Below are 18,100 nucleotides of genomic sequence, written 5' to 3' on the forward strand. Positions count from 1 at the left end.
CTTTCAGCAGATTACCTCTTTGATAGTTGCTTATTCTGTTTTATTTCATTTAAAAACACTTCTGTGGTATCTTTCAAACTGATTCACTTCTGTTTGTAATGCTTTGTGTAGCGATTAGAATTTTTTAATATCAATTGGCAGTAAATTTCCCATTAAGGATTTTTAAGAATTTGTAAATCCCTGATTGAACAAAAATCCATCACACTAGTCACATGCTTCAAGTTAGGCAGGTGCTTAAACACCTAACTGAAATGGATCTTAAACCTTTTGTGTAGGCATTACTGCTAAACTTGCCTATCTGAAAGACTGTCTCTTTCCCAGTGTCCTACGACCATAGCTCCAGTAGGAAGAGGAGTTCAAGCTGGTTCACCCTCATTATAAAAGAAGAGCAGGGTATTCTCAGTGAGGGCCCCAGAACTCTGAAACTTGCTCCCCTCCTTGGTCTGAAATAGCCTGTACTCAATAACATAGGCATGCTGCAAATACCATTTGTTGGATAGGGTTTTGGGGAAGGAGTAGGTCCTTGTTTATAACTGGGGCTCAGAGACTTTTCTGGAGCTTTTCCATTTTGGTTTGTTGGCTTGCTGAGGTTAATGATTATCTCCATTTGTATATTAGACTTACACTAACCACGCAATAGCATAAATATTAACTATTTTCAGGCTATGCAGAGCTTTTATATGGGCTTTTTTATAATGTTGAAGTTAAAGAAAATTAATGTATAAGCAAAACAGATGTTAAAAACAAAATAGCGAAAACTATTATTAAAAATGATGTATTGCGCTATAGATGAAAAGGCCAAACTCTAATACTCTTACTTACACTATACCTTGCTCTGCAAACTGTCACACTGCAGTCATTGGGACTATTTGTGGAGGAGGTGCTATTCAACATGAGTGAGAGTATAAGAACATGACCTACATTACTTTACAAATGGACAAAGACATTCCTAATGCTAAAGAATTTACAATGGAAGAAAATAATAAGAAAAATAACTGTTCTTAAAGATGATTGAAATATAAAGGAAAATATCCAGTTTATTGCAGATTTTTTTAACCTTTTGTTTGATTAATAGACAAGGTGGGTGAGGTAATATATTTTATTGGACCAACTTCTGTTGGTGAGAGAGACAAGCTTTAGAGCTTACACAGAGCTCTTCTGCAGACCTGGGAAAGGTACTCAGAGTGTCACAGCTAAATTCAAGGTGAAACAGATTGATTAGCATAAGGAGTTAACATGTTGCAAGTGACCATTCAAGGTGAAGTAGGCAGTTAACACCTCTACAGTCATAAAAGAAAGGTGGGTTAGTGGGTTCTGGGAATTTGTAATGAGCCATAAATCTAGTGTCTTTATTGAGTTCATGATTTTTAGTGTCTAACAAAATTATGAATTTACACTCAAGGGTTGTCTTTTGAAGGTGTTGTGCAGGTTCCCTTTGAAGATGAGGACTGAGAGGTCAGCTATGGCATGATCGTTTTGTGAAAAGTATTTGCCCACAAATGAAATGGTGTTTTTGTCTTTTATTTTGTCTTTTGTTTTTCTGTGTGAGTTCATTCAAGAGTGTAGTGATTGTCTCATTTCACCCACACAGTTGTTACTGGGCCATTTATTGCACTAGATGAAGTATATCACCTGTGATCGGTATGTGTAGAACCCATGTGTTGTGATTGATCATCATAATGGTGGCGATATGTCTGCAGGTTTTATGTTTCTTTTTATGGCAGGGTCTAGTGCCCCTTTGAGTTCGTGGGTCCTGGTCTATGGGGAGCTTGCTTGCTTATTAACATACATGAATGTTGCATATAAGGATTAAAAATATCTTATTCATAACATGTAATTTGTTACCGTTAAAGGACATATTTGTGTTTGGTCAAGCTCTTATCATTATCTGGTTATTTTGTTCAAATTCCAAAAGTTGTAATCATATATTATAAAATCTATTTGACCCTGATTTAAGATTCTGATTATATTACTGAGTGTTTTCCAGTTCCCTGGATTTGACAGGTTAGATTACACATTGAACAGTATTATTTACACATTGCTTCTAGTGCAAAAAAGACTCTGGATAAAAAGTGTTTTCTTCCTCAGTTTGGGTGTGATTTAATAGAAATAACCATATTAATTTCTGGTCAAATCTTAAATCACCTAAATTCATCTTTATTTTCAGTCATCTAAAAAGCTTATTGGTACAGTTTAGAATTTATTTTAAAACTGAATTGCGAGCATGCATCTTGTTCTTATTTTATGTTTTGATGGCATGAATAATTAAATAAAACCATAAATATTCTAAGCAGCACAGGGAGCTTTAATATCTGAGGACAAGTCTGAAATGCATTGCTACTGTCGTCAATGATGTGCTGTGTGTGTGGCTGGAAGAGGAATTTTCAATTCAGCTGTAACGATGCAATCATCTATTTAGCTACAGTTTACAGATGTCCTTCAGAAACAACATTTGTGTACGGTATCTAGAGACCTAAATTTGGCACACAGATGTGGTTAGAAGAATGCTACAGAATATCTTGAGTCAAGGCAGCACTGAGAACCTTTAGTATAATAAGGGTCCCTGGAACTGTCTGGAATTTCAAGGTCAGTGTATTTAAGTGGCAGTATAAGTAAGTGACAGTCATTGCAGCCATCCATATTCTGCAAATATGAATCCCTTAAGGGCCTTTTTAATTTCAAGGAGTCCTGTCATTTACAAGTTTCATAGTCAAAGAATCCCTCATGGGCAAAGGGATTATTTCCTTTCTGTGTAGTTGTTACCCAGTTGAGTGCAGCAACTGGGGCACAGAGTCTGTATTATAGTGATAGCTATGTTTATGGTTGAATTCCAGCTTTCATTCTAAACTCCCCCTTTTAAACTGCTCCTAACTTTCTCACACACATTTCTTTATGGCTGAAATCATCAATGCTCTCTACCCAGATATTTTTTGGAAAGTTTCAGAAAAATACCTCTCGCCATTTTTGAGTCCTTCATGCGGGGGAAGAGGGGAAGTCAATGAGGCATTTGGCTCTAGAGCAGTGGAGAGTCAGATAACTGGAGGAGATAGGACAAGGGTGTAGTGAAGGCATTGCCCCACTTAAGTCCTTAAGCAGGAAGGCTGCCTGCCTATCCCCCCTTCTCGCTCCCTTGTGCCTGAGGATGCGACCTGGAGACATTTGGCTCATGCTGCCTTGCAGTGTTTGAGAAAACAGAGGCAAATGGCACATTAAAAAGAAATGTGTGGCACTTGGGAGGCCTGTGATTATAATTTGTATTGTAGTAGAGCAGAGACCAGTGCCCCATGACAGGTACTGTACAAACACAGAATAGACAGTCCCTGCCCCCAAAGAACTTACAGTCTGGCACTTAATATTCTTTAGTGAGGCCTTGCAACATCCTTATTGGGTAGGCAAAATAAAGTGTGGAGAGGATAAGTGACTTGTCCAAGATCACAAAGCAAGGCAGTGGCATTGGGGTCAGTGTTCAGAGGGGTTCTGGTGCTCCTGGCTGGGGGTTAATCCTTCTTCCCTCCTTCTCCTCCCACATGCACATGGTACTTAGTTCTCAGGGTTGGGAAGCACCAAATCAAGAGGTTGTGACATTGTCCTCTGGAAATGCCATGTCTCCTGCATTGGAACTGAATGATATGCAGCCTTGGAAAAGGGAGGAGAGGAAGCTAAGGAGGTGCTCTGCGACTGGGTGATGGATGGGAGGAGCTACCTCCTTAGCCACCCATCACCCAGTCCCAGAGCACCTCTTTAGCCTCCTCTCCTCCCTTTCCCCAGACTGCACATCATTCAGTTCCATAGGCAGCAGCAGTGGGGGAGAGGGACTGGGAGCAAGCTGCTATGTTACTTATTTGTCCAATGTCCCTTTCTTGAGCAGTGCTCAGCAAGTGTATTAAGTGACATTCTGGTAAATAGAAGACCTGGTTCTATTATTTTGCTACATTAAACTAAGTTTTTGCATAGAATAAATTTAACCAGTAGTGCAGAGGAGGACCAAAAGCACAGAGGCAGAAGCCTGGATTTTTTGGTAGACTATTACTCAACTGAAATACGTTTAAAACAAACATCTGACTTTGCATTTTCTCTTTTGCATGCTCAATTATCTTTTCAGATTACTGTTTGACCCTCAGGCAGCAGTATTGTAAACCGTATCACCTATTCCAAAATATAATCCTGATCATCATTTAGGGATTTTATTCTAATCTTTTGTAGTGAGATGGTTCTATGTCTAATTGTGTGTTTCTAAAGGCTGGTCAGGTGTATGGGGTATTATTGCAGATTCTCACATGCATGACATCAGACTCCCATTACCATCAGTGAAAGTTGGATCCAGATCCTTTGAGATGCTGACTTGGTGCTGATGAGGCTTTAGCAGAAAGTACATTTGATTGTTTTATTTATTTGAAAATGTATTTGCAGAGAAAATCTATTTCAAGGACAGAACTTTTTTAATCACCTTTTACAGAGCCCAGATAAATGTTCCAGCATAAATCACTGAGGCGGGAAGTTTATGAATCTTCATGTGAAATGTAATTAAATATATTGAATTCATCAAGAGGAGCATAAGCCTGAGGCTTTCTCTCTGCCTTTTATTAAAGATAAGGAAGTAGGGCATTGACTATTTTTATCTACCTCATTCATTTCTTTAAAAATTACTTTCTCTTACAGTACCACGACAGCCTGGAGTGAGCAATAATCTGTTTGAAATATTTGAAATTGAAAGAGGGATTAGTGCAGATGAGGATGAAGCAAACGATGATCCAGGTACTTATCAAGTTTACTATTCAGGATGGAGTTTTGCAGGATACCTGCATATCAGCTGTTTTTATACCATCTGTGTTTTAACTTTGTCCCTTCAACTAATTGGTCTCATTCTTCCTTTACAAACATGGATTTTATTAACACAGGTTTGAGCTCTAAATAGTATCTTAAGTGATACTGTTATTTGCCTAGTACTTGTTAATATTGCTGGAGCTTCTTTTTGAATGGCTCAATATATTGCACTTTATTTTTTCTAAGGCTTGTAAATTCTATCCAGTTAGAAAGTGGGTCAGTCATCCACCAGCCCTAAGGGTCAAGAACTGTTCTTATGTGTCTTTCTGGTCTGTTTTTGCAGGTATCCTGGTGCACAGCTGTAACTTTGATAGTGGTCTGTGTGGATGGATCAAAGATAAAGATGATGATTTGCACTGGGAACCACTTAGAGATCCATCAGGTAGAATATCTTTGCCCAGTCACACCTGTTTTAGTTTAAGAACCCAAGCTTGCTCCCCTTGAAGTTGGTGACAGAGCTTCCATTACATTTAATCTGAGCAGAAGGAAACTCTCAAAACTTTGCTAATTTACAGTAGTTTAAGAAATGGCCTACAACTCAATGGTTTTAGGACCTGCTCCCATTTAATTCCCCCCCCCCACACACACACATTTAATGGAACTACACCAACACATGTCAACTGGGGAGCTGGCTCTTTGTTAGCCTGTATCCTTTACTGTTCCTTCATAGACATTCCTATTTAAAGTGTTTTCCCTATTCAATTAAGAGGAAAGAACAGAACTTGGAATATGGCCCAATTTATTTTATCCTATTTGAAGTAAAATCTATAGTTGGAAGGTATGAGGAGATATTTTTAAAATTGCCATTCCATCATAATTATTTGCATGGTAATACTAAAATTGTGGGCAAAGCTGGAAATAATTTTGGCTCTACTGTTGAATACAAAGTTCTGTTTCTACCTTAACGTTCCCAAGTCAGAGCGAAGTTTACAGAAATCCAATATAAAATATTACAAAAGTATGTACACAGGAAAACTGTTTTAGTAAAAAGGGAAGGAGGGTAGATTTTCCCTATATCTGATTTTTCAAAATCTGCAGTGTACATCTTGGGTAGCAAAAAGGGACCTTGGAATATTGAGTTGAATGGAACAAAAAAGGGCATTAATGAACCATGTCACAAATCACAGGCTCTTTCTGGATCCCAACTGGTATTCACTCAGGGCAGTGAACCACTGCATACTGACACACCTCAAAGAATCTGCTCTCTTTACAAAAAGAATACACTGAGTTTAGAAAAAAACCAAGGCTGGAAGCTAGTCAATTTTTGCTACCAAATCTGTCTCCACATAGTACCGAGAGCTATACAGTGAAATTCTGTTTCAAACATACAGTCCTGAACATACCTTCCCCTTCAGCCCTCTCACCAAAGGGATGGAAAGCTAAAGGAGTGTGTCTCATCTCCATTAGACCTTATGGGATGACATTTTAGACAGATTTCAGAGTAGCAGCCGTGTTAGTCTGTATTCGCAAAAAGAAAAGGAGTACTTGTGGCACCTTAGAGACTAACAAATTTATTAGAGCATAAGCTTTCGTGAGCTACAGCTCACAGGCATCCGATGAAGTGAGCTGTAGCTCACAAAAGCTTATGCTCTAATAAATTTGTTAGTCTCTAAGGTGCCACAAGTCCTCCTTTTCATCATAGACAGAATCTTATGTGACTGGATTGTAGACATGGAAAAGAAATGCATTCCCCAGTTGTAAAATACTATGAGTTAAATCACAGCCCCAGTGTGGGTGGGAGGGCGCAGGAAGACCTTTCCTCCAGCACAAGGTATTCGGCACTGCAATAGAGGCATCCTCATCTGATGGAGTCACGCCAGGGCCATCGTCCTTGAAGAGTGACTGCTCTGGGGGCAGTACCGTTTAAATCTGTTCAACAGGTGTAGCAAGGAGCATGATCTCCATGCTTCCCCTCCAGGCGTGTATTAGTATTATGTCTTCCAGAAACTGTATATAGTGCCTCTAAGCACCACTTCTTTCTCGTGTGACTCAGGCTCAGAAAAGACATGATTTAGCATTACATAGAGATAACGTTTAAGATGCTTGTGTCCTGGAACAAAGTGTGGCCTACAATGAGTTTTTTATTATAAAGTGCATGAATTTTGTTTACCTGAGGGTTGTTTTGAAAATTATCAGTTTCAAAAATATCACTTGGCTAGCTGGCTGGAACTCTTGTACATTTTTTTTTTCTGTTTTTACCAGTTACATTTTATGTTCCCAGCTTCATGCACATACACTGCTGCTACTTAAACTGTTAAAACCAACCAAACAAAACCGTAGTTATTTCACAGATTTATTCTTGCAGCTGGCCAATTGTTTCTTGGCTTTCAAAAGCCCTGATGTTTAGTTTTTTTTTTAAAAGTGGTTTATCAAAAGCTGCATTTTAAAGGTGCTATGCTATTTCTTCAGGTTTACCTTTTATGTAGAAAACAGGTGAAGATCTGCACACTCTCTCTCTCAGGTTAATCATCATAGAATATCAGGGTTGGAAGGGACCTCAGGAGGTCATCTAGTCCAACCCCCTGCTCAAAGGAGGACCAATCCCCAACTAAATCATCCCAGCCAGGGCTTTGTCAAGCCTGACCTTAAAAACTTCTAAGGAAGGAGATTCCACCATCTCCCTAGGTGTAACTCGTTCCAGTGCTTCACCACCTTCCTAGCGAAAAAGATTTTCCTAATATCCAACCTAAACCTGCCCCACTGCAACCTGAGACCATTACTCCTCGTTCTGTCATCTGCTTTCACTGAGAATAGTCTAGATCCATCCTCTTTGGAACCCGCTTTCAGGTAGTTGAAAGCAGCTATCAAATCCGCCCCCCCCCATTCTTCTCTTCCGTAGACTACACAATCCCAGTTCCCTCAGCCTCTCCTCATAAGTCATGAGTTCAGGTCCCCTAATAATTTCTGTTGCCCTCTGCTTGACGCTTTCCAATTTTTTCACATCCTTCTTGTAGTGTGGGGCCCAAAACTGGACACAGTACTCCAGATGAGGCCTCACCAATGTCGAATAGAGGAGAACGATAACGGCCCTCGATCTGCTGGCAATGCCCCTACTTATACAGCCCAAAATGCCACTGGCCTTCTTGGCAACAAGGGCACACTGTCGACTCATATCCAGCTTTTTGTCCTCTGTAATCCCTAGATCCTTTTCTGCAGAACTGCTGCCTAGCCATTCGGTCCCTAGTCTGTAGCGGTGCATGAGATTCTTCCATCCTAAGTGCAGGATTCTGCACTTGTCCTTGTTGAACCTCACCAGATTTCTTTTGGCCCAATCCTCTAATTTGTCTAGGTCCCTCTGTATCCTGTATCTACCTCTCCTCCCAGTTTAGGATCATCTGCAAACTTGCTGAGGGTGGAATCCACGCCATCCTCCAGATCGTTAATGAAGATAGTGAACAAAACCGACCCCAGAACTGAGCGTAGGGGCACTCCGCTTGATACCGGCTGCCAACTAGACATGGAGCCATTGATCACTACCCATTGAGCCTGACAATCTAGCCAGCTTTCTATCCACCTTATAGTCCATTCATCCAGCCCATGCTACTTTAACTTGCTGGCAAAAATACTGTGGGAGACTGTCAAAAGCTTTGCTAAAGTCAAGGAACAACACGTCCACTGCTTTCCCCTCAACCACAGAGCCAGTTATCTCGTCATAATTAAATGTTTTCCCACTGATTTAAATAAATCTGTGCAACTTTCTAGAATGGATGCAGTTCTACTGGTTTAAAGGTGTTTGTACTAGTATAACAAGCACCATTATCCTGGTATAACCGTGTCCATGCTAGACTGTCATACTGAACAGAAATTTTTCTACCAATTTAATTGTACTGTTCCAAAAACAATATGTAGACAAAGCATAGTATTTTTAAAGTAGATTGTACTGCATGACTGTTCCTGTCTGAGTAGCCAATTCAGCAATGCATTTAAGCATGTGATTTGTCTCAGAAGTCAATGGAATTCAGGCAGATGCTTAACTTTAAACATATGCTTAAATGCTTTGCTGACTTGAAGACCAAGATTATAGACTTTTTTTTCCTTTTAATTCAATTGTTTTCTTTGTCTTGGCACAATGCAAGAAAATATGAATGTGATTTTAACAAAGATGATTTTAAAGAAAATCATCATAGCTTTGAACAAACATTTACGCAACATTAATGATCAAACTGAACAAGAAACATTCAAGTCTAGTTCAACAAACTGCGACTAAACTTCATAGTAAAAGGTTGAACTATTGTAAGTAAATTCTGTACAGCTCTATAATATGGAAAAAGCATTTTCAGGCTCACAGACTTCAACAGCTCAGATTTCATGGAACCTTTATGACTTAATTAATACTAAGACCTTTAAAGTGAATTTTGACATTCTGCTGTGATATCAAAGCTGTTTGTCTTATGGTTAGAATATGGAGTTCTCAATTGGAGATTATTGTTTTTGTAATTTTTTTCTGGTAATTTCAGATTTGTAAACCCTCCCCCAGGGTCCGATTCCAACTTTGAAACCTTGCTCTACCTTTAATCAGTTCAAATTTTTTAAAAAAAATCCTCTTGGTATGGTTATGGGATTTTTAGAAGACTTAAAATCTCATTTATCACAGTTTAGCAGCCTACATAAAAAGGATCACTAGAAGAATTTGTTGGGGTTACATGTTTGATTTTGGCTTTTACAAATGTTGTCCTGCGATGAGGTCCTCTAGTTTTCATTTATTGCATTATATTTATGTGCAGCTCTCTCTCACTAAAGGAATGGGGATATTAATGGGTTTTTGAATGACATTTGTGACGGGTTGGGTCACAGAAACCCCCTTTGGACTGCCACTTTATGTGCTGAGACTACCTCTAAGCCCATTTTCCCTAGCAGCTTGGGACTTCAGTGCCCTGCCCGACACACTAGCCTGCTACAAACACAGACTCAGGTCTGAACCACGTTCCCCAAAAGCTGAAGCTTAACAGCTTAAGAAGTGCTCCTGTCTCCAAACACCCAGATACCCAGTTCCCAATGGAATCCAAACCCCAAATAAATCAATTTTACTCTGTATAAAGCTTACAGTGTAAACTCATAAATTGTTCACTCTTTAACACTGACAGAGAGATATGCACAGCTGTTTGGTGCCCCAGAAATTAATTACTTGCTCTGGGTTAATTAATAAGCAAAACGTGATTTTATTAAATATAAAAAGTAGGATTTAAGTGGTTCCAAGTAATAACAGACAGAACAAAGTAAATTACCAAGAAAAATAAAACAAAAACCCACAAGTCTAAGCCTAATACAGTAGGAAACTAAATGCAGGTAAATCTCGCCCTCAGAGATGTTCCACTAAGCTTCTTTTACAGGCTAGACTTCCTCCTAGTCTGGGTCCAGCAGTCACTCACACCCCTGTAGTTACTGTCCTTCGTTCCAGTTTCTTTCAGGCATCCCTTGGGGGTGGAGAGGCTATCTTCTCAGCCAGATGAAGACAAAATGGAGGGGTTTCCAGGTGCTATATAGTCTTGCTCTCATGAGTGGAAACCCCTCTCTCCCCCTGTGTAGAATCATAGCTACAAGATGGAGTTTTGGAGTCACATGGGCAAATCACATGTCCATGCACAACTTGGATCTCTACAGGCCATTGCCCATGTTAGTCTGAACGTTACCAGGAAAGTTCAGATGTGGATTGGTGTCTATCAATCCATTGTTAGCTAAGCATTCCCAATTACATGAATAACACCTTCACATTATGTTGACCAGGTGCTTCCTACAGCAAACACTTTAAATACAAGCATAGACACAACGCTCATAAATTCAGCTATAAAAATGTTACATGCATACAAATTGGATGAATACATTCAATAGAACATAACCTTTGCAAAGATGTGTTACATGGCATATCTAGCATAAAACATATTCCAATTATGCCATATTTACACTCAAACATATTTCTATAAAGCATTATGGGGTGCAACATCACAACATTCACATGTACAGTATCATTCTAACATTGACAGGCTACTCAATGCCTAAGTCATCTCTGAAAATGGGACTTGGGATTTTTCAAAAATTTTACTGTTTGTCCATAATGTATATGTATTAATGACAGGTTTCAGAGTAGCAGCCGTGTTAGTCTGTATCTGCAAAAAGAAAAGGACGACTTGTGGCACCTTAGAGATTAACAAATTTATTTGGGCGTGAGCTGCATGCATCCAATGAAGTGAGCTGTAGCTCACGAAAGCTTATGCTCAAATAAATTTGTTAGTCTCTAAGGTGCCACAAGTCCTCCTTTACTTTTTATGTATTAATGAGAATGCCAAAAACTTGTCATTTCATAACTTATCTAGAATAATATTTAGGAGGCTTAGTTTATCGTTAAGGCTTCTCAGTGAAGTTTCCTATGCAGCAGTGTTGTCGAAGAGTCAATGACTTGTAACGGAAATGTAAATCTCCTCTACCACAGCTAATGCAGCACAGCAGCACATTTGCAACAGTGATATCTAAGAAGTCCTGGAGTTTGAAATCCCTAAGAGACAGGAATTTGTAAGATTCATGGCACATTAAATACATGCGTCTTTGTATGTGAAAGCTACTGATCTTGCTTGGAAACATTTAAAAAGCTGCCTTTTCTTTTGCAGGTGGACAGTATGTGACTATCTCTGAACCCAAAGGCAAAGAGGGAAAAGTAGCACGTTTGGTCTTGCCACTTGGCCATTTAGCACATTCAGGGGACTTGTGTCTGTCCTTTAAGCATAAGCTATCTGGACTACACTCTGGTCTACTCCAAGTGTTTTTAAGAAAAAATGGTGCTCATGGACCAGCGGTCTGGGGAAGAAATGGTGGCCACGGCTGGAGACAAACGCAAATAACTTTGCAAGACTCAGGCATCAAAAGTGTAAGTATAGCTGTCTATACAGTTTTCAGTATAGGAGGTTGAAGCATTGGGCTAGCATCTCCTAGGTCTAGTATCAGCCTATGTTTTATTTCTAAATAAAAGGGGCCGAATTCATGCCTGACAGTGGAGTCACACCAGGGACATGTTTTTCCTCCATCATATGTAAAAATACTAATTACCAATATAAAATATTCTGCCTGACTAAAAACTAAACAAATATAGGAGGTCACTAGAACTTGTGAACAAGGAGGACAGCACCTAGAGATGCATTTATAAACACCTGCTCCTTTCCCTTATCTTCTGCTTCTCCATATTCTTTTAAAAATAGTCTATAGGCTCTCAGAATAAGGCAACTTCATAGCTCAGCAAACAGCCCTTTTATCACAAAAACCCCAATAACAAGTTGCATTTGCAAGATAGCTGATATTTTAAAATATGAGTCATGATTTTCAGTACCCCAGTTTTTGGATGCCCATCTTGAGACACCTATAGGCTCGCCAACGCTTTCTGAAAAATCAGGTCTTCTTAAGGTGCCTCCAGTGGGCATCCAAAACTATTTGTTGTTTCTGAAAATTTAAGCCAATATACATACTGTCTTTTTGCTTGAACTTCCCTCATTAATCCAAAAGGCCTAAAGAGAATATAGTAAACACCAGGATTATTTTACAGAATTGATAGTAGATCATGCATTTGTATTGACTTTTTCTACATCAGTTATAAAGTCTGATTGTAATAAAGTATTGCAAAATCCTACATGAATTTATCTAAATTCTAGTTTTCACAGGGTCACTGTGTACATATCCTGTTGATTTTTTTAAGGAGCATGCATGTCAGTTTCTCCCATCTAAGGAGAGAATCTTGTTGGAATATTTGATTGATTTTCAGACCATGGACAAAATAACATTTGCTCATGTTAAAACAGTTCAGTCTTTGAGTGCAGCCATGCAGGTGATAGATACTAGTGATTGTGGATGGATTAAAATAAATGGGCTCAGGTAGAGTTTAGTACCAGTTTGGCTTTAGGGAACAGTCTACAGCATATTATTCTGCCATGGTCCTCTCACCTTATAGTCTCTTCTTCATCCTACTTTAAATCTCCCTCATTCAAACTAGATGCATTTTTAGTTATCTGTTTAAAACACAGATACACAGCATTTGCTATATCACGTTGTAGGAAGCCTTAGATTAGCACATTTTTGCAGAAGCTTGGAACATGTTATATAGGGGTTACTATTTCTAGATCCAGCTTATAATACATCCAGTGTTCAAACTGATCAATTTGCGATGTGGAAGGGAAAATGTTTTCAAAATACTACAAAAAGGCTCTTTAGAGGTATCTTTAAAGCAATGGATAAAGTGATTAGATATATTTAAATCATTCTTCCCAGTAAAGAGAAGGATCACCATCTTTGGAGACACAGATTCCTCCCTGAAAGCTGAACACTGCTTCCATCAGCAGAGTAAGTACGTTTCTATAGATCACTGAAAGTGTTTTATCCATTACAAATACCAATAGCCAGGGATGTCTCTAAGTTCCTTGAGGCTAGGACTAACCATGCTCTTGCTGGGACCCTTCAGAACAGGTAGTCATTCTTGTCAAGTTGTTTTAAATTTACATCTGATTGTGTCTTATTTCCTTCCCCAGGTTATTTTCAAAGGTGAAAAAGGGAAAGGCAGAACTGGGGACATTGGATTAGATGATGTGAGCTTGAGGAAAGGCCGCTGCTCTGAAGAACATTAGCAATATCACTAGCCTGGCAAAGAACATATACAATTTCTCTTTCCCTTTAATCCTATTCCCATCAAGTTAAAAGAAAACTGTGGGCCAAAGTGGAAAATATGGACAGTGATCACCTAGTTAGCCTGCTTTGTGCAAATCCCAGTGGAAGCTCCACTTAAAATAATGCAAATTGTCTGTAAGGATGCAAACCTCAAGCCAATATTGGGTGTTTTTACCATTATTCCTTGTCCACATACTTGTGTGTGATAAAGGTATATTGTACCATGCCTGAAAGATGCTCCTATTAAATGGGCGGGAGAGCCAAGCGTGGCTAAATGTCATCAGAAGAGATCTCCAACTCTCAGTGGTAATAACTCTTGTTCTGTGTTTTGCCATACTACTACTATTACACTGATGATAATGATATGCTGTGCGATTTGTTTGACTTCATAATTTGAAGTCAACTGAGGCCTGGACCTGAACTTTAGCTATTTTACTGCCATTGACTTTTAAGGAAGGGTGGGTTACGTATCAAATAGCATTTACTCTGCGGTATCTATATTAACAAAAGGCCGTTATGTAGAGTAGACACTGCATCCTTTAATATTGCTAGTACTGTGTTGTGTAAATGTGTGTGGTTACTAATGTATTTATGTTTCTTATATTTACGGAGTTCAGCTGCAAGGTAAATGGCAGCTGTGTTTTCAAGCTAAAATACAGTATGTGAGCTCTGTGTATTCTTTGACCCTCTGCTGGTGAGCACTGATAAATCAGCAGTGTCCTGACGTTTTCTATCTTTTGGCCCTAAATACTAGTGTGATTTTTTTTACATGAGGTTATGACTGAAAACAAAGGGCCAGATCCTCAGCTGGTGTACTCTGGTGTGTAATTCAATGGATTGTCATAGTACTAAACTAGTTTACACCAGCTGATGAGCAAGACGCTGCCTATTGTTAACTCCCATTGATCTCTCTGGGAGTGTAGGATGCTGAGCACCTCCAAGGAGGTGCTTTTACAATCTGCAGCATTGAGTTTGTTGAAGTCAGCGGCAGTTTTGCTATTGACAATTAATAGGATAGGCCACAATCTGTGCCGATAGTAAATTGTTACTATCTAAGCAGCACAAGTGAGTCAGTTGCTCTAATGCATTGAAATATAACTGGCCACTGAATCTTGCATCTGTACAAGGTCCTTGCCAGACTGCTCAGAAAACTGCAACAGAACGTTTAGAGCTAAAATGTTAGTTCTAGATGGAATTAATATTTATCAGAATATTGGGCTTTTTCTTTTAGTCATCCATTTTGGGTGTGATAAATGTACAACTCTGTGGAGAAATGTTGAATTTCTCTACTTGGCTTGTCTAGCCTTTTTTAAATGAAAAAACTTTATCAGCATTGAAAATCAATTTTAAATTTGACAAACTTATCTTTAAGAAAGTTAGAAGCAAAGTTAGATTGTTGTTCTAGGGAGACAACCTTAATATTTCAAAAAGGTACAGCCAGAAGACAAAAGGCCTTATGACCTTTTAATTAAATGTAAGCTCAATGTATCATTATGTATGATCTTATAAAAGTTATTTCTGGTTTCAACAAAAACCTGTCTAGTCTTGCACACCCTGTCCATAAGGATGACATTGCAAGACAAAGTCCTAATTTCAAACTTTTATTGGGACATACCTTGGGTTAGCAAATCTACAGTGTGTTTGTTAGCTCATCCTAAAAGGATTAAAACATACTTTGTACCAAGATATGATTTGGTAAGACAGTTAAAACATGTTACAGCCCTTGGAGGTTCAGGTAAAATGGCATTTCATCCCCAGAAGAAAGACCCACCCAGGTTTTAATCATTTTGCAATTAGGACTGGGCATATGGAAGTTTTGTTAGTGCAGATGGTGTATCACAGGTCAGTGCATTTCTTCTGCCCTTTCAACATGCAAATGTGCAGGCATGTACCAATTGGAGGATTTGGGATCTCTGAACTTTCATTAATTTCATAAGTAGTGAATGGACCTTTCATCTGTAGTACAGTATACAACCTTATTATGCCACTGTCTATGCTTGAATGGGATAAACAAATGAACATTATAGCAAGAGGCAAGATTAATACTATAAACAGCTACATATTCGCTTTGTTGATGTACAGCATATAATGGCTCCAAACCACCCCTAGTCAAAGAGTACCCTGGATAGTTCATCACTCACCTCTAAAAATTACTCTGCCTGATTTGATTGCCGGAGTTTATTGAATTGTCACCAGCCCCCTGCAAAAGGTTAAAAAAAGTATTTAAGGTTACGGAGCTTGTTCAGTCCACTTCCATTTTGGTAGAGGAGACAACATTTAACTTGCTCTGTTGGGTCACCTTTTCCCCTTTTTGCATGATTCTCTGTCCTCCTGCCAAAGTCCCTGATCTTGCAATGAGCTCTATGCAGGCTCACCCCTGAATCCATGCAGAATGTCACCAAAGTGAATGGGAGTTAGCAAGGACGGAGAGGTCTGCCCACATGGAGTTCATTAATTGGGGATGTAACTAAGACTCTACAAGCTGCACTACGTTAGCAGAGAATACCATTTTCCATACATTCCAGGCACAATATCGGGTGTGCAGATGACTGTATGAGATCTGAATATAGCCTTAAGACATCGTTTATAGCTACCCATTTCCTTTATTGTTCAATAACTGCATAGCTTGTTCTAAATAAAATCCTCCTGAAAAATCCACTCTAAGTATCAACGAGAAGATATTGCGCTAAACTCTAATGGAAACAGTTATCAAACGTACTGTATATCATCTTAACTGTCTTATAATTTAAGTTTTTGAAGAAATGTTAACTTTCCTCCCAAACTGACTGAAAATAAAATATCTTTGTAAATTACAGGCACTGATTAACATTGGCAATTTGCACTTATTGGACTTAGCTACCTGGTTATGTTTTTAATTTCCACTCACTTCAAAATCCAATGGGTGGGATTTTCAAAAAACTGTGTTGGCCTAAGTCTGTTCCTAGTGCAGAGTTTTTAGCTATTGGTAAAGCTTGAATAGGCACGGAGGTGAGTCAACACTGATTGCCTTCAAAAATACCATCCAGATTGTTTGAAGTGTGGCAAAGCCTCCCTTGGGTTTTCATAGTCGGGTTCCTTAAGAGATCAGTCTAGACAGACATAGGGACTGAAGATTGTGATAACAAACCATAGGATGCTGGGCAGCTGATTGACGCAATTTAGCTCCAAGATAAAAATCCACACACACAAGACTGCTTTCACCAGCAGAATCTACCTCAGACTCCATGTTCTCTCAAAGGGAGAAAACACAACAACAGTTTCTCCGTCCACCTTTGCATCTTATCACACAAACATCAACTCCTCCAGTAGCTATCTGCCATTTGTTCCCTCCTAACTATAATGCTTTTGTACGATAATGGTCTTGGCTCCATCCAAACTCCACTGAAGCCAATTAAAAAAGACTCCCATTGGCTTCAATGGGCTTTGGATCAAGCCAGTAGCTAACAGTGTCAACTCAAAAGCAGTTCACTCTGTTTAAAGAGTTGGTAAGTACTTGTAACTTCCACTCAATGCCTCTACAGATCAGGACAACAGGAATGCTATAATTCTTATAAATTAATTTTTAAAATTAGGTACGAATCATGGATAAAGTCAAAAATAACTTACATGGGGCATCAGACAAAATATTTTAGGCTGTATGGTACCACACTGATGACGTTGACCTTGGAGCTTATAAACTAACTAGGATGTAACAGACTTTCATTTTGGAAATGTTTGCCATTGATTAATTTAATCACTTAATGTCCCTACACTTGAACACAACACAAACTGTTCCAAATCTTCCTTCTGTGTTTCTCAGATGTCTAAATGGAATTTTAGTTAACAGAAAACCACCTGGCTTTCATCAAAACCATATGTAGCAGACTTAATTCCATTTATTATTTCTGTAGGTAAGAAAACCAGACACCAGGTTACTATAAAACTCCCTTGCTCATTAAATCATATTCTCCATTACCCATTGTTGTACACCTATGTACTGTAATCACACAAGGCTTTTCACTACAGTCTTTCCAGACCATGAACAGTCAAAATCCACTGAGGTTTGGGTTTGTTTAAATTTTCACAGGGGTAGACTGAAAAGTTGCAGGAGGAAAACAAACATGGTAGAAGTCTGTATGACAAAGTAAAATGGCTATGGATCATGCAATTTAGTCCGGGTCAAGGTTTGGAATAAGTTCTGGGCGTACCATGTACAGATAATATCCCAGAACAGCTGCTGTTACTGCAAGGAGGTGCAGCTTTACCAAGTGCATAAGTACTTAAGGAAGTGTCTCTCCCTGTGTGTAATGCTGCTTCATGCTGTTGTAGTCCTCTAAGTATATCTTTCATGGAGTCTGGGAGAGATAATGCTGTTGCACTGTTATCACAGTTACAGGCTAATTGCACCTCTATTCCTCTCTCAGGCCTCAGGTCAGCACCTGGGATGGAATCATGCTATTTTCCGACTGGGCTGTAGCCCCATATATTACAGCCGTAATTACCTCAGTAAATCTAACTTGTGTTCAATATTTGCAATTCTCTTCCCTCTGGGAGCAAAGACCATGTGTATCCAGTAACCGAAGAGCTCTGTGTAGCTCAAAAGCTTGTCTCTTTCACAAAGTTGGTCTAATATATTACCTCACCCACCTTGTCTTAA

The 18,100-nt window shown here is 39.0% G+C and overlaps 2 protein-coding genes across 6 annotated transcripts in view; one reads left to right on the forward strand and one right to left on the reverse strand.

The window, feature by feature from the left end:
* The window catches only part of NPNT (nephronectin), a 91,292-nt gene extending 75,015 nt beyond the window's left edge, over positions 1–16,277 (forward strand). For all 5 annotated transcript variants that reach the window (XM_038399504.2, XM_038399502.2, XM_038399505.2 and 2 more), the window contains 4 exons: positions 4,660–4,755; positions 5,108–5,206; positions 11,427–11,683; positions 13,329–16,277. In XM_038399504.2, coding sequence (XP_038255432.1) covers positions 4,660–4,755; positions 5,108–5,206; positions 11,427–11,683; positions 13,329–13,424 — 548 coding nt within the window. In that variant the 3' untranslated portion in view covers positions 13,425–16,277. The remainder of the gene's footprint in view (positions 1–4,659; positions 4,756–5,107; positions 5,207–11,426; positions 11,684–13,328) is intronic.
* The window catches only part of TBCK (TBC1 domain containing kinase), a 244,548-nt gene continuing 240,510 nt past the window's right edge, over positions 14,063–18,100 (reverse strand). The window contains exon 31 of the mRNA XM_043513301.1: positions 14,063–15,664. The gene's annotated coding sequence lies outside the window, so the exon portion shown is untranslated. The remainder of the gene's footprint in view (positions 15,665–18,100) is intronic.

Source organism: Dermochelys coriacea, chromosome 4 (assembly GCF_009764565.3).
Source record: "Dermochelys coriacea isolate rDerCor1 chromosome 4, rDerCor1.pri.v4, whole genome shotgun sequence".
Taxonomy (NCBI): domain Eukaryota; kingdom Metazoa; phylum Chordata; order Testudines; family Dermochelyidae; genus Dermochelys; species Dermochelys coriacea.